The sequence below is a fragment of the Cajanus cajan genome, chromosome 2 (genome assembly GCF_000230855.2).
Source record: "Cajanus cajan strain Asha chromosome 2, NIPB_CcT2T_4, whole genome shotgun sequence".
In the NCBI taxonomy this organism is placed as follows: domain Eukaryota; kingdom Viridiplantae; phylum Streptophyta; class Magnoliopsida; order Fabales; family Fabaceae; genus Cajanus; species Cajanus cajan.
The window spans coordinates 48,759,123-48,775,865 of record NC_138518.1 but is presented as its reverse complement, the minus strand read 5'-3'; the positions used below and the strand labels follow the sequence as shown (position 1 = coordinate 48,775,865).

At 28.2% G+C, this 16,743-nt stretch overlaps 1 protein-coding gene across 1 annotated transcript; it reads left to right on the top strand.

Annotated features, from left to right (window-relative positions):
• Window positions 1–1,050: 1,050 nt before the first annotated feature.
• LOC109817985 (NAD(P)-linked oxidoreductase superfamily protein) lies at window positions 1,051–6,486 on the top strand. Its single transcript, XM_020383354.3, has 10 exons — window positions 1,051–1,418; window positions 3,372–3,463; window positions 3,531–3,571; window positions 3,660–3,824; window positions 3,910–3,932; window positions 4,057–4,128; window positions 4,590–4,757; window positions 5,627–5,709; window positions 5,790–5,852; window positions 6,190–6,486. The coding sequence occupies exons 1-10, from the start codon at window positions 1,205–1,207 to the stop codon at window positions 6,373–6,375; spliced, it is 1,107 nt and encodes a 368-aa protein (XP_020238943.1). The 5' UTR covers window positions 1,051–1,204; the 3' UTR covers window positions 6,376–6,486.
• Window positions 6,487–16,743: the final 10,257 nt, after the last annotated feature.

The window sequence follows — 16,743 nt, the reverse complement described above, 5'->3', positions numbered from 1 at the left end:
TTATGATTTATTTAATATTCAAAAATATTTTTTAAGTGACAAACTGAAAAAAATATTTAATATGATAATTAAAATCATATTAAATAAATCTTTTTATTAAAATAATAAGATAAGAATTGGTATTAAATGCATTAGGTAACTGAAATATTTTAGTATTTGTATACTTTTAGTTTTTTTTCATATGATCTTAAACAAATAATATTATATATTTTTAGTTGATTTTTATATAAGATTTTTAAAACTCAAAAATTAAATCAAATCAAATTAAAAAAAAATTGATTTGATTTGATTTGAATTTTATAATTCATTTGAACCAAACCACACTTGATTTTTTTTTGTTTTAGTTCATATGACTTTTAAGACAAAAATCGAATCAAATTGTACCTCGAACTCTCCCATGCACTTTTTTTTAACACATTAAGTATTACTAGTCATAATTTTTAAAAAATTATAAAATCGAGAAAGAGGAAAAGAGAATCATTTTAAAGAGATCCATCAAATTTTATATTTTCTAATAAATTTCAACGAATAAAAAACTCTAATAAAATATGTATTATTAACATTTTTCAAATATAATTATTGTTTGTGAGTTCAAAAAAAAAAAGAGAAAAGAAAAAAAATAGTCATACAAAATTTCAAAAATCCAAATAAAAGTATTAGCCAAATATTGTATTTAAATATTTTACTTAAAGAAGTCTCAAAATCATCTTACAAAATAACTCATCAATAATTATATATTTTTAAATATAATTTTTAATTAAATATTATTAGATTTTCAAACTCTATTAACAAAATTGTAATATTCATAATTAAACATCACATACTTATTTATATTATTTATTAGTCTTAATTATTACCACCAAGCATTTCTAATAAAAAAATTCCTTAATATCCTAATCTCCTAAATGATAAAATTACACGATGAAGAATCCTGAGAATTGAAATATGAAAATATAACTGGTCCACATTCCACATGTAATCGCTTCAACGGTTCAGTGTCCACTAGATTGCAACTACGTGTACCCTTTCATCCCCATCATTATACAAACCACAATTCTCTTATTTTCAGCTCATAATTTCCCCCCTCAATTTCCAAGGAACATTTGGGTTCCTAGTTGTCACCCTCATATCATAAATTCTTGAAACCTTGGTTTAAAATTGTGTCCTTTTGAACTCCCACAAAATTTGGAGTTTGTCTTGCCCCATGGCCCTTTATGTAAGTAGTGGTTGTTTCACTGTGATGTGTCACTCAAGAGTTCACAGAATAAGAGCTCTTGCCTCAGAGGGTTCTGCTACTCTCAATACAGTGGTGGAGGAGAAGGTGAAGTTGGGTGGCTCTGATTTGAAGGTGACAAGGGTTGGAATTGGAGCTTGGTCATGGGGTGATACCACTTATTGGAACAATTTTGAATGGAATGGTAATTTTCCTTTTCTTTTTGTTTTGGGGGTGGGTTAAATTGGTTTTGTCCTTGAAAATATCATGATTTTTAGTTTCATTCTCTATAATTTTTTTTTTTTTATCTCTAATATTAATATCTAACAAAACCAAGTGGTTTTACCAAGGCATAGATCATTTGACATGGGGTTGTTTTATTTTACCTTAGTTTATAGTATTTTTAGATGCATTAAATACTCGAAAGAAAAAAAATTTCAGATGTTCCTACTTGACTAAAGCAAAATTGTATGTTGTGTAGAGGATATTTGTTATCGTACCAAAAAATAATTGATATGATTTTAGTCTTCTATGACTAAAAACATGTGTAAGTGTAATGAATGATTAAAAGTACTTCAATTTTGTTAAAGATACTCCCTAATAATGAATATAATGTTTATAGATATTAAAACAAAAATTGTGATATTTTTCAGAAACAAAAAACATTTAAACTTTTTTTTTTGTATCACTGTATCAATGTTCAATAATGGAGGCAGTGAGTTCAACATATCAAGAAAATAGCTTTTAAGTGTTGGTGTTAAATAGTCAACTTATTTTTAGGCAATCAGTATGTGACTTTTGGATTGTGCAATAATTCCCATTCATTTGGTGCGGTGGGGAAGTTGACAGCAATGTGAGGATTGTTGCTTTCTTTGTTGGTCGTCACCTGAGGGTGTCACATTATTTGCTGTCTAATACCAATTTTAGGTATATAGCTTCTGTACCATAAGTTTCGGAAGTTGTCTAATAGAAGGTGTGATGGGAAAGAATTGAAATCCCTGTTAATGATGTTATTGTAATATTTTTCATGTTTATCTAGATTAATATATGGGCTATTATAGCACAGTTGGCTTGTAAGTTGTAAGAGTGATGTGGATTGTGAAAAGTTTCTTACTTGAAAACATAATAGTGATCATGACGTGTTTGTGGTATTAAGGTCTAGTGACCCACGATGATGGGTCCCAATAAAAAATGTTGGAGAGAAGTACATGTGAAAATAAGAATTGATCTTAAAAGAACACAAATACCTGATTTCATAGTTCAATCAAATCATATCCAATATAAATAATGTTTTCGGTCTATCCTAAAACAAGTGGGAACTGGAACAAGTGCATTTCAGTTCAGAGAATACATTTGTCACAGTTCTTTGATTTTTAATACCAAATCGATTACTTGTAATCAGTCTCTCTTTTAAGTGACCAACAAGTTAGTTGGTCCGAGTGGAATTGGACTTGGTCCTCTTAATCTTAAGAAAAATCTTGAGTTCAAGTATTGTAGATGAATATAATGTGGTCGGAAGGGAAAACTCTAGTAAAGGTGGCTAACAAGATTTTACAATGAAGATTAGTTATTGGAAAAGTCAGTGGATACTTCAGATTCATAATATGATTATCCAAAAGTTTATTTGTTGGTAAACTGAAATTGAAAAGAATAAGTGAAAAAGGATGAAGAGGGGGCAAAATTAGGCAAGACTTGGTGCAGATAGCAAGCTGCTATTCAGCCACTGTCACAGGCTTACTATGCCTGATTTCTGAACTTCCTGTATAACTAGATATGCATAAACAATTTTCTTTCTTCATCAGTATTATTTATTAGTTGTAAATGTGGATATTCCAATTTAATTTCTATATTCTTTGTAGTTATGGTAGCCAATGTTTCCATGAACCTTGGAAAGTTATTTTATTACAAATCGTCTATTGTTTGTGTTTCTGTTGGAATTTTCTTTTTATGTATCTTGTTTTAAAAGTTGTCTTTTTAATTTCTACTCAAGGTTTCATCAGATGCTATAATATATAAAAATTGCAGATTTGAGACTCCAGGAATTGGCATTTCCTTCTCAGATTATATATGTGGTGTTTAGAGTTGAATGTGTTATAATAGTTTCTAAATGGGCAATATGAGATTATGAATGTTTTCATTTTGGCTCTGGTAATTGTAGATAGGAGTGAGAAGGCTGCAAAAAATGCTTTCAATGTCAGTATTGATGGAGGTCTAACCTTTTTTGACACTGCTGAAGTCTACGGCTCTGGGGTGAGTGTATATTTGTTTTAGAATTCTATGATGAGTGTAAATTCATAGAAGATGTTCCTCTTTTCAGCTTGCTTTAGGAGCCATAAATTCTGAGACTCTTCTTGGAAGGTACATGCTTATGTCATTGCGTGATTTCCACATGCAGTTTGTGATTAAGAAAGGTTCACATTGGCGCTTCCATGTTTGTTATCTGAAGATTTATTAAGGAAAGAAAAGAAACGGATCCAGACACTGAGATTGCTGTTGCAACCAAGTTTGCTGCACTGCCGTGGAGATTCGGCCGTCAAAGTGTTCTCACAGCCCTTAAAGATTCCCTTTGTCGACTAGGACTGACTTCAGTGGATCTTTATCAGCTTCATTGGTCAGTATTTTATGATCCATCCCATTGAATGATATTATTTGTATCCAAGAATACTTCATTGATAAAGTAATTTTCTGCTTTTCAGGCCTGGAGTTTGGGGAAATGAAGGTTGCTCCGCGTAGCAAAATTATTTCATTGAACCATTCATTTAATAAGGCTTATGGAATCAGATGTCTATTTGCTTATCCATTATCAGATTGAACAAATGCTTAGTTCCTCAACTATTTTTCAGGATATATTGATGGTCTGGGTGATGCTGTTGAAAAGGGACTTGTAAAGGCTGTTGGTGTTTCAAACTATAGTGGTAATTCTTTGACTATTATCTGTCTTGAAGTCTTCAATATTCTGCAAAACTGCGAACCTCTTCTACCATTAAAAAAAGGCGATTCCCTTGATGTATAACATCTTAATGTGCCAAGATGAATGATTGGTATAAAAGTCTGAGCATATATGTTAGTAAGCACATAGTTAGATTGATGATTATTAAGGTGTATCAAAAGGAGGAATATAGAGAATCAGATAGCTGGTTGGGAGAGATCCTGGCCTCTCAAATTGCCTGAGATACTCTATATTTCCTCTTTTTATGTTGTTTCTATAGAGAGAGTGAGGAAGAGTTCCACTATTTCTGTTCAAACCTGTCACTGTTACTGGTATGCACTATATCTGTAACAGAATTTTAGTAATACAATATTAAAATGGTATTAAGCTAGTTCTCTTCCAGTTCTATAAGCATAATATTTAACATCTATTTTTCTATATAATTAGAGAAGCGACTGCGTGAAGCTTATGAGAAGCTCAAGAAGAGAGGTATTCCATTAGCTTCAAACCAAGTAAACTACAGCCTCATCTATCGAGCCCCTGAAGAAAAAGGTGTAAAGGCTGCCTGTGATGAACTTGGGATTACAATAATTGCCTATTCACCAATTGCTCAAGGTGAACTCCTTTTCTTTGTGACATTTTTGTATGTCTATTCTATAATTTTTTTATTTTTATTTTTTTGCATTAAACTTATCTACCAAAACCACAGATGCATAGCAAAATAATATTTATAATCCAGCACACAAGTTTAGTTACTTAAACATAGCATAAGAGTTGGTTTGCCGAAACTCGACACAAGGAAACCTCTGTCAGAAGCATAGGCACTTGATCTTTAATGCTTGAAATAATGCTGCACCCCTCTTCTGGGTTTTTTTCTTTTTTGGCCTATCTTAACTTTCGCATGAATGATTATTATTATAATTATTATTAGAGTAAATTACATAGACACCTCTTGAAGTTTTGTGAAATTTTGCACACAGACTTCTTATTTTTTCTATCTATACACTAATCTCCTTTTATTGTTTGAAAAACTTTACACTGACACTCCTTAAAAATTACATTAACTCTCCTTAATTATTTGAAAAAAATTACACTATGACATCTGTAAAGGATGTTATTGTAAACATTAAAAAAGGAGTTTGTGTGCAATTTCATGAAATCTCATAGAGTATCAATGTAATTTACTCTTATAATTATTATTCTGAGAATTAGTGGATTTTCAAACTCCAGTCTTAATCTTGTGTAGAGAGAGTAAACATGACTTACTCATAAGCTTAACCTACTTCCAAAACAATATTTGGAAAAAATAATACTAATCAAAGCATATCTATAATAATATTCCAACTCTATACAGCAAAATGTTTTATTCTTTATATCATATATCCTTATCTTAAACAGGTGTTCTGATACTTGGATAATATATTACAACTCAATCCAATGAAACTTGCTATAAATACTTATACAATAACCCTTATCTTAAACAGGTGTTCTCACTGGAAAGTACACTCCTGATAAACCACCAAGTGGGCCCCGAGGCAGAATTTATACTCCAGAATTCCTAACAAGAGTACTGCTCTTCTGATATATTCAGATCTAATAATTTACAGGCGCATTAGTTAATTCCTCATGTGTGTATTTATTTTGCAGCTCCAACCTTTGCTTAACAAGATCGGTGAAATTGGAGAGAAATATGATAAAACTCCTACACAGGTTATTGCTGCTCTTTAATTTCATTACATACGTGTTTCTTTTGTTTATTATCAAGGATTTTTCCCATTGAACACGGGGAGAATCTCCTTTAGAAGTTTGATAGACACTAAATAAGTAAGCATCTCCTCTCAATTTGAGTTTTCTGTATTCTCAAGAGTTAGAATTCGACTACCACCATAGCCAAGTACTAGTATAATATATGTGACTTTGTCTTCTCAATTCAACCAAGCCTCATGCATGTAACATTAGAATATATCTGATAAAAACCACATGATATCTTTTGGAACATTTCCTAGGCCTCAATTTTGATAATAATATACCAAATTATTCTTGTCAGGTGTCCCTGAACTGGCTGGTGGCACAAGGCAATGTTGTGCCAATTCCTGGAGCCAAGACAGCAGAACAAGCTGAGGAGTTCAGAGGTTCACTTGGTTGGAGACTAACTGATGAGGAGGTAGCTGAGTTGCGTAGTTTGGCTTCAGAAATTAGGCCTGTTACTGGTTTTCCAGTTGAAAACCTCTAGAATATAGATAAGCACTATACAGTTGCAGCATGCTCCTGCTAAATCAAATGTAAAGTTGTATTTGTTTACAATTATTGCTCTTATTATTAATTATTTATTTGACCACATAAATATTATGGTTTTTATATTAATTTATAGGTTTACTTGAATGTCCAAATTAAATGATTGGCCAATTTAATTTTGGAAACATTGGGTCAAAGTATTTATTACAAAACCAACAATTTGTTCTATTTTCTGTTTTTTAGAAGAAAAAAAAAATAAAGGAAATAGCCTTAGAATGTCCTTTACTTTTATACCTTTTATTTTAACTCATTTTATAAATGTTTTTTAAGTCCCCTTGTATACGGCAGCCACATGAACATAATAATTTCCAGTCAGCATATATTATAGATATTTCATGTACTAATGTGAAAAGAAAAATATGTTGGATAAAGAGATACTAAAAGTGATCGACCAGATTATTTTTTTTACAAAAACTAGTCGATCATTTGATGGATATGTTGCATCAATTACATAATTATCTATCAAGAAAATACTCTTTGAATACTAAAGCCAATCACAAGGTTAATACAGACAGCAGAGACAGCATGTCTTTTAAAATAACTAAAGGATTTATTGTTGGTTAATGTAAAATTCAAACTAAAAAAATATATTTTATTAAATAAATATTTAATTTGATATTTGAAAGGTGTTTTTTATTGCATCTCTTTTTCAAAATATTTTATTTAAATTTAATTGTACTTTTAGTCTCTTGAGTATGAAAATTTTGCAATTTTGGCCTCTCAAGAATTGAGTAAATGAGATTCATCATGTATGCAATTGTACAATTTTGATATGTCATATAAAAGTAAGATTAAAAATTTGTCAAAAATAAAAGATGGGTTGAGAATTAAGCCATGCATCCTTACTTACAACAATAACAATTAACAAGTAAAGTAATGAATTTTTTATTATATAAATAAAAGTTATCATATATATATATATATATATATATATATATATATACCTTCAATGAAAACAAAAATTGCATATATTTATGATTATTAAATAAAAATAATATATTATAGCATTAAAAATATTATTAAATATTAATTATAAGTAAAATAATATTTTAATAAATATAAATTAATATATATATATATATATATATATATATATTGATATACTTTTGAAGACATATAAATATATTATATATTATATAAATATATTAAAAGAAAGTTAATTATAAACATATGATATTTTTTTCAAAGAAATTTGATAAAATTATAAATATAAATGAATATATATTAATATACTTTTAAATCAATATAAATATATTATATATGTTATAAATATATTAGATGAAATTTAATTATAAACATATGATATATTCTTTTAAAAGACATTCATAAATTATAAATATAAGATGCAAATATAATTTTTCGTAACTAAAATATAAAAAATAGATATTCAATAGTTATATTATGTATTTATATTTTGTTAATATATTCAAATTTTATTTTATTTAAAATATATTTTTAGAATTATGCAGACAAAAGATAAAAAGTAAATAAATAAAAAAAGCGATAATTACATTTGATATTTAGTATGATGTCAAATTTCATAAAAAGAAAAATAATGATATCAATTACTTAATGTTTAAAATAATAAAACAAAATATTATTTGGCTGTTTTTTTTTTTTTTTGAGGTGATATTATTTGGCTGTTAAAAAGTAAAAAAGAGATAGTTTGAATGTTAATGTGTAACTCGCCGGTCCCGCAAATCAAGCCATGATTTAGTTCGGGTAAATGCATTGTACTGTTTTCTGACCAAATAGGTCAAACATATTTTTGTTTTTTTCTTATCAAAATTAATCATAGTATTTATTTATATGTCTGTTACAAATCCCTTTGTTAGTACATGTATATTTTTCTTCATGAAGAGGAAAAATTAATTTGGTGTGTACTACAATTTTATAAGCTTGTGTTGTGCGGAGAAAAGAGAAATTGAAAGTTGGAAATTAAATTATGAGAATTAAAAAATGTTTTTTTTTATAAATTTTATTACTTACAATTTATATAAACATGGGATAGGAGAGAATCATCTTTTTTTTTTTTTTAAATCAAAATCAAGAAAGTTACACAATAAATTTTAAGCAACCAATTTACTCCCTCTTAGTTAGACCATCTTTTCTAACAAATTACATTACTATTAGCTCATATTAAATGGACATGTTGCTTGACCTTTTCAATGTTAGAAAAACTTTCGACATAAGGAATCATACACTTAGATGCATTACCTCTCATTGTCAAATACTTATCCGAGACTTTGAGTTGGTCAACTAGTCAAAACCATTGATACTATTATTAGGAACAAAAATACTTCTTTTTTTATGCATAAAGATGATAGAACACAAACAAGTTAATGTCATAAAGAAATATAAAAAGATTACATAAAAGTTTAGTTAATGTGGTTCGACCTTTCATACCTACATATTGGATATTGTAGTTTATTTTCCATTTTAGCTTATTTAATTAGTTGTTAAGTTAGTTTTATTGGTTCTCTCTTTGTATAAATGAACCTCTTGCATCATTCTAACGATTCAATAATAATAGATAAATTTTAGTTGTTCTTTGTCTTCGCTTCCTTTCTCTCTTTTCCTTCATCTTTTTCTTTGGTTATTTGCTTTACAATTTTTTTTCTTCTGTATATTTGTGCATATATGTTCAACATGGTATTAGTAGATATTCAACTCCTAAAATTCTTGAGTTTTTCGTTCTTTTTTTTTTTTTTTGTTCTTTATGGCTACTCCCGAAAATCCAAAAAACCCTTCCTAAGATCCAACCAGCCTTTTGTTCCTTCATCACTCCAATGGGCCTGGATTGGTTCTTACTTCATAACCTCTTCTTGGAAGCAACAATTACACTACTTGGAGTTGTGTTATGATCGTGGCTCTATCCAAGAAGAACAAACTTGGATTTATCAATGGATTTCTTCCACAACCTGCTACAAATTCTGTAATGTCTTATTTTAGATACAATATTCTCAATTTTATTATTATACTCTTCTTAAAATAGTACTCTAAATTTTTAATTATTAAATATATATATATATATATATATATATATATAATAGAGAATAAGTACAATATTTTATATAATTACAATATATCAAATTTTTATTACAACATATTCAATAAAATAAAATAGAATTATATAATTCCTAATTTTATAATTATTATGATCTGATTAATAAAATAGAATCATATAATATTTATTCATAATTTTATTATTATTATCATTATTATTATTTTAATCAGACTCTTAAATTTTAGTTAATATATTTAAAATAAATAGATAAATACTAGTGTTTTATTATTATAAAATTTTATATTTAGTAAACTAAATATATATATATATATATATATGATATCCAATTATATTATAAATATTTATAATATTTTATTATTACATACAAACAACTTATTATAATGGAATGGTTTAGTGGTTTGAGTATATATATATATATATATATATATATATATATATATATATATATATATATATATATAATAAATTTATAAAAAAAACCTGCATAATTAAATGTAATAATATGTAATAGCAATTGATTATGTAATAAAAAGATAATGCGAAATGTAAAAGATAATACTCACATAATAATGTTGCAAGAGCAGTATATAGTGATTACGTGTATGGTAGGAATAACATAATTTGAAATGTAGATAATTACTTATAGTAATAATTAATGGCAGTAGAAATCTACGTGTAATATAAATTACCCTTATTTTAAGGTAAGGGAGAGGAGAACTTTATCTCTTTAAAATTTTATATGTTATTATGTTTATTTATCTATGCTATATTTTATGTATATTTATTTAGTGAGGTGTCCCTAACGTCATTTATTTACTTAAACTATGATTAATTTTTACCTATAATAATTAATAAGGTGTTCATATTTTATGTTATTTAATTACTTTATAATGATTATTATTGTCATTTACTTGATGGATACTCTTAATATATTCCATTTACGTAAATATTATTTTAATGATAAATACTCAAATTGATTTAGCATAATTATTTTTACGATTAACTCTAATATAGTTTTATTAAAATTATCTTATGCCCATAAAAATGAAAGTTTGAATTAATTTGTAATTAGAGGTTTGACCTTGGGGATTTAAATGAGTAAGAATTTAAGGTGAAATATCCTTTTATGGTTGACATTATGATAATGCTCATTTATCCTGACTAGTCAGTACAAGTATAACTCAAATTTTTATATCAAGAAGAATTAATATATATATATATTAGTATTAAATATTCCTATGCTTATTATGTAATTATTGATATTTATTGGATAATTTTTCTCACTCCTTATATTTCTCGTGTAATATAATTATAAAAATAAATAAATAAAAATAGATGGACCTACCAACACTTCCCGGACCTTTCACTTTCATCATTTCCGCAGTATTTCCAGGAACCACTTGGTCTGTAGATGCCGTTGCCAACTCGGTCACTTTTCAAGGATTAGCACTATCAACTTTTATGTTTTCTCCTACTCAAGAAATTGCTACTATTATTGATGGACCAATAGTGATCACCTTTTTCCTACCTCCAACAAACCATGCCAATCCTATTGTGAACTTGTATCAACCAGATATGTAAACATTATAAAAGTAGTGTAAGAAATAAGTAGTTTATAAGTATGTACATTATTGTAAATATTTTTGTTTAATACGTGATGCAAATATAAAGCGCTATATGTAAGCATGTTTATAAAATTTTCTTTTATTTTATGTATAATAATATTAATGATATAATATACATAATTATTATATAAGTATAATATTAGAATTAATATTCACACGACTAGGCGTTACAATCCTACACATGCGGCTTGGATGCGTGGTAATAATGTTGTTATTTCCTGAATTTTTAATGTTGTTTTGAAAGACATTATTGCTAGTATCATATTTTCCACCACTACAAAAGACATATGGACGATTTAAAAGGCAGATTCTCCCAAAAAAAAAATAGTCCAAGAATATATTAATTGAGAAAAAACTTCTTTCCCTCACTTAAGGGTCCGATTATGTGGACATTTATTACACTAAACATGATTGGGTTTTCAGAAGTAGATATCTACTGATACCATTCTGAGAAGAAGAATTTTGAGTATTCTTTATAGCAAAAACCAAATTTTTAGAAGTCAATATATTGCCTATTTCTCTTTGAGATTCCTCTTGAGAGACTAAAGAGAAAACATGGCTTATAGGTGGTAAAGTATCAAATAAAAGAATTTGACTACGAATATGAGCATAAAACTCATTCAATCCCATGAGAAAGGTCATAACATACTCACTTTGAAGATATTTTTGATAATTGGGTAAACGTGGACAAGTACATCCAAAATCTGGTCTGTAAGCAGATAATTCTAACTAGATTTCTTTTTGTTTATTGTAATAAATGTCCACAAAATCAGACCCTTGAGTGAGGGAAAAAAGCTATTTTCTCAATTGATATATTCTTGGACCATTTTTCTAGGAGAATCTGCCTTTTAAATCCTCCCATATGTCTTTTTGCAGTGGTGAAAAATATGATACTAGCAATAATGTTTTTCAAAACAACATTAAAATCTAAGAAATAACAACATTATTACTATGCATCCAAGCCGCATGTGTAGGAGAATTTGTAGCAAGTTGTGGAAGTAAGAACCAATCCAGGCCCATTGGAGTGATGAAGGAACAAATGGCTGGTTGGATCTTGGGAAGGGTCTTTTGGATTTTCGAGAGTAGCCATGAAAAAAAAAAAAAAAAAAAAACGAAAAACTCAGAGTTTTAGGTGTTGAATATCTACTGATACCATATTGAACATATATGCACAAATAATGCTAAAGAATTAGCTATGAAAGATTTTTTCAAAAAAAAGGTGTTATTCACCAATATAGCTATGTTGAAAGGCCATAACAAAACTCTGTAGTAGAAAGAAAGCACTGATATCTTTTAAATGTTGGTAGATCTTTATTGTTTCAATCTGGTGTTCCTACAAGTTGTTGGGGAGACTGTACCATAATAGTAGTTTTTTTTAATAAATAGAATTTCAAGTCCTATTTTAAATAACAAATCCCCTTTTGAGCTTTTGTTTAATAAAGTACCTAACTATTCTAATTTTAGGGTCTTTAGTTGTCTCTCCTATGCTTCTACCCTTCATTCAACTATACACAAATTCTCACCAAGAGCCATTGCCATAGTCTTTCTAGGATACCCTACAGGATATAAAGGTTATAAAGTGATGGATATTGCTATTAAGAAAGTGTTTGTGTCCAGGGATGAAAAATTTTATGAACAAATATTCCCTTTCAAACAAAATACTATCTATGATTTACATGAAGATTTTTTTTCAAAAATAATTCATCTTATTGTCACCACCACTAATGACATAACTCCTATTGAATCAAACTATAATACACAACATAATATACCTATTGTGGAACTTTCTCCTGATCATCCACCAAATAATTATTAACATCCTACTATTATGTCTCAATAGATTGAAACACAAACCATTCACCCATCCAATTCTGATTTTATATTGTAAAATACCAATCCTAGAAGAACTTCTAGAATTTCTCAACCTCTATCATACTTACAGGACTACCATCATTATTAACTTCCTCCTGCTAATTATTGTTTCTATCCAATTCAAAATTACTTATCTTACTACAAGTTTTCTTCAGCATACGTAAATTTCATATGCCAAGTAACTTCTAAGATTGAACCAAAAAATTATGATTAGGCTGTTGGAATCAAACATAGGCAAGAAGCTATGAATGACGAGCTTCAAGCTATGGATCAAAATCAAACTTGGTCCATAGTTCCTCTGCCTACAGGGAAGAAACTTATCAACTGTAGGTGGATATGCAAGATTAAACATAAACCTGATGCACTGTTGAGAAGTCCAAAGCTAGACTGGTTGTTAGAAGGTTCTCACAGCAACTAGGTCTTGATTTTATAGAGACTTTTTCCCTTGTGATGAAAATCACAACTGCTCAGATTCTTCTTTCATTATCTACTATTAATAATTGGCACCTTGCACAATTAGACATAAATAATGCATTTTTGAATGCACAACTTACAGAAGACATCTACATGAAGACCCCTCAAGGATATTCCATTTTAGAAGCTAACTCATCCAAGAAACCTATTGTGTGCAAGCTTCACAAGTCCATTTATGGACTAAGACAAGCATCAAGACAATAGCATGACACTTTGAAGAAAGCATTAACATTACATGGTTTTGTCCAATCAAAACATGATTACTCCTTGTTCACCAAAGGTTAGCATGGATCTTTCATTGATTTATTGGTTTATGTTGATGATATAATCATTGCTAGTCCAACTTTGCAGTTGATTGCCAAAACAAAGCAAATATTACAAAGTCACTTCAGGTTGAAAGATATTGGCAATCTTAAGTTCTTCTTAAGCTTAGAGATTGCTAGATCCAAAACTGGAATCTATCTTTCACAGAGAGGCTATGCTCTTTCATTTTTGGAAGAAACATGTTTCAAAGGCTATAAACCCTCTTTAATTCCCATGAAAAATTCATCAAGTCTTACTGTCATATCTGGTACTAAATTATTTTATCCATGTCAATATAGAAGGCTTATTGCAATACACAAATTGAGTCAATTTGTGTCAAATCCTCATACAACACATCTCACTGTTGCTCATCAACTTTTGAGATACATCAAACATACAATAGGTCAAGGAGTGCTTTTTAAGTTAAATTCAAAATTGAGATTGCATGCTTTTGTGGACTAGGATTGGGCTTCTTGCTCAAACACTCGAAAATCTACAATAGGTTTTTACATATTCATGGGAAGCAACTTAATTTCATGTCAGTAGAAGCTAAATACAGATCATTAGCCTCTGTCACTAGTGAGTTCACTTGAATTTCCAATTTACTTATAGACTCCCATGTTCCTAGATCTCCAAGCATGGTATATTGTGATAACCAAGCTGCTATATACATTGCAACTAATCCAAACTTCCATGAAAGGGACAAGCATATCAAGATTGATCTACAATTTGTTCGAGAGAAGGTGACTTTAGGTACTATTAGACTAATCCATGTAAGAAAACATTTTTAGTTAGTTGACATTCAAACCAAGGCTCTTCCGAAGGCTCCTTTCCTAAACTTTTTATCCAAGATGGGCATCCTTAACATATTCCTACTATCTTGAGGGGGGATATTGGATATTGGATATTGGATATTGTAGTTTATTTTCCATTTTAGCTTATTTAATTAGTTATTAAGTTAGTTTTGATATTTTTATAAGTTTCTTATTTTTTTAGTTTTTTCTGTTATTTTTAGTTTTATTGGTTCTCTCTTTGTATAAAGGAAACTCTTGTATCATTCTAACAATTCAATAATAATAGAGAAATTTCAGTTGTTCTATGTCTTCTATTCCTTTCTCTCTTTTCCTTTATCTTCTTCTTTGGTTCTTTGCTTTACAATTTTTTTTCTTCTGCATATTTGTGCATATATGTTCAATACTACATCCATAAAGATGTTCATTATCTCAAAATGTATTATGTGTATGTTCCTAAAAATTCTCCCTTCAAGTTTTGTGGGTGTTGGAAACAAAAATCTCCTTTTTTTTTACGCATAATAATGATGAGAAATACATTAAAAAAACACCATAAAAAATAAAAAAGAAAAATACATTTATTTAACGTGGTTTAACCCCTTATGCCTATATCCATAATGATGTTCATTATTTATCATAATATGTTACAAATATATTTGAAAATCCCCCTTTAAGTTTTGTGGATGAAACTTAGAAACCCTTTTCTCACAAGTTTTCTATCAAAACTTGGAAACCCTTCCTCACAAGTTTGCTAGCAAAACTTGAAAACTCTCAATCACAAGTTTTTTGGTGAAACTTGAAAATCCTCATTTACAAGTATTTTTTGCGAAACTTGGAAACCCTTATTGATATGACCTCCTCTCTTATTTAAGGGAATGACCCATTCTATAAGTCAATCTCAAGAGTCTATATTTATCGACCTTAATCATAATCTTAAAAGAGGAAATAAATCTCTAAAATAAATACAATATATTTCAATTCTAAACAATATCCTAAAAGAATCAATATCTTTTAAAATCTAAATAATATATTAGAGATTTAAATTTGAAAATTTGAATTATTTTTCCAATATTGAGTTAAACTTGAAAATCTATTTCTCACAAGTTTTATGGGTGAAACTTTGAAACTCCCTCATAAGTTTTATAACGAAACTTGGTAAACCCTCTTCCATATGACCTTTTCTTTCATTTAAGGAAATGATGGTCGAGTAGTTCTTCTCATATCAAGAGTTCCTATTTTTGCTCTATAGTATTTCTTGTCTCCATTCTATGAGTATTGGAATCGCCTCATATCAATCTTCAATACTTAAGTGACAGGTTGAATAAAGCATGAGCTTTGATTGGACACTCAAGGTTTACATATAGATATCTTCACATTGATATGATGTTGTCTACTTTAGCTCTAAACCGCTGTGATCTTACTTTAATTATCTTCTAAAAAGTCTCATATTAATGAAAATTATGTTTATTTTATAAACCTTTATATATTTCTCATCATAGTTCAATGATGTGACTTTATTTGTACTCTAATAATTCCAATATTCACCTCAAAATATTACTAACTTATGTCTTATTAAATTTATATTTTATATACTCTATTTTTTTCATAAATAAACTTATTTACTTTTAATTAATTTATCCGTAACTATAATATTCAAGTTTCGAATTTATTTCTTAAAAACCAGATAAAACTGCATTCTTTCAGTATTATTAAAATAAATAGGCGTAAGACTCGGTCAACTCTTGCAAGCAATAATGAGAAAATCTTATGTTGTATCCCTTCATGTGTTGCACACCAACACTATTTATTATTTGAATATGATAGATAGATATATAAATTCCTTTCTATATGTCCTTATATATATATTTCTATCATATCAGTCACAGATAAAATAGAAGATAAAACCTACAACTAATCAATAAGAAAATCCGCCAACAATTGATAAAAAATGTTAAAATTAGATAAAACTGAATTTAAGCCATTAATTTTTTTTTTTTTAACTTTTCATTCGAAAACATTTTCTTAAATAAATAAAGGTTCATATGAGGATTACATATAACTTGCAATTTTTACTAGTATTTTTTAATCAGTGTATGCCCAGATTAAATATTTATTGTATATAACTAAAATTTATAATAAATTATATATAAATAAATATTATATTGAGATATATAAATTATAAATTTTGTATAAATAGATATTTTTAAATATAT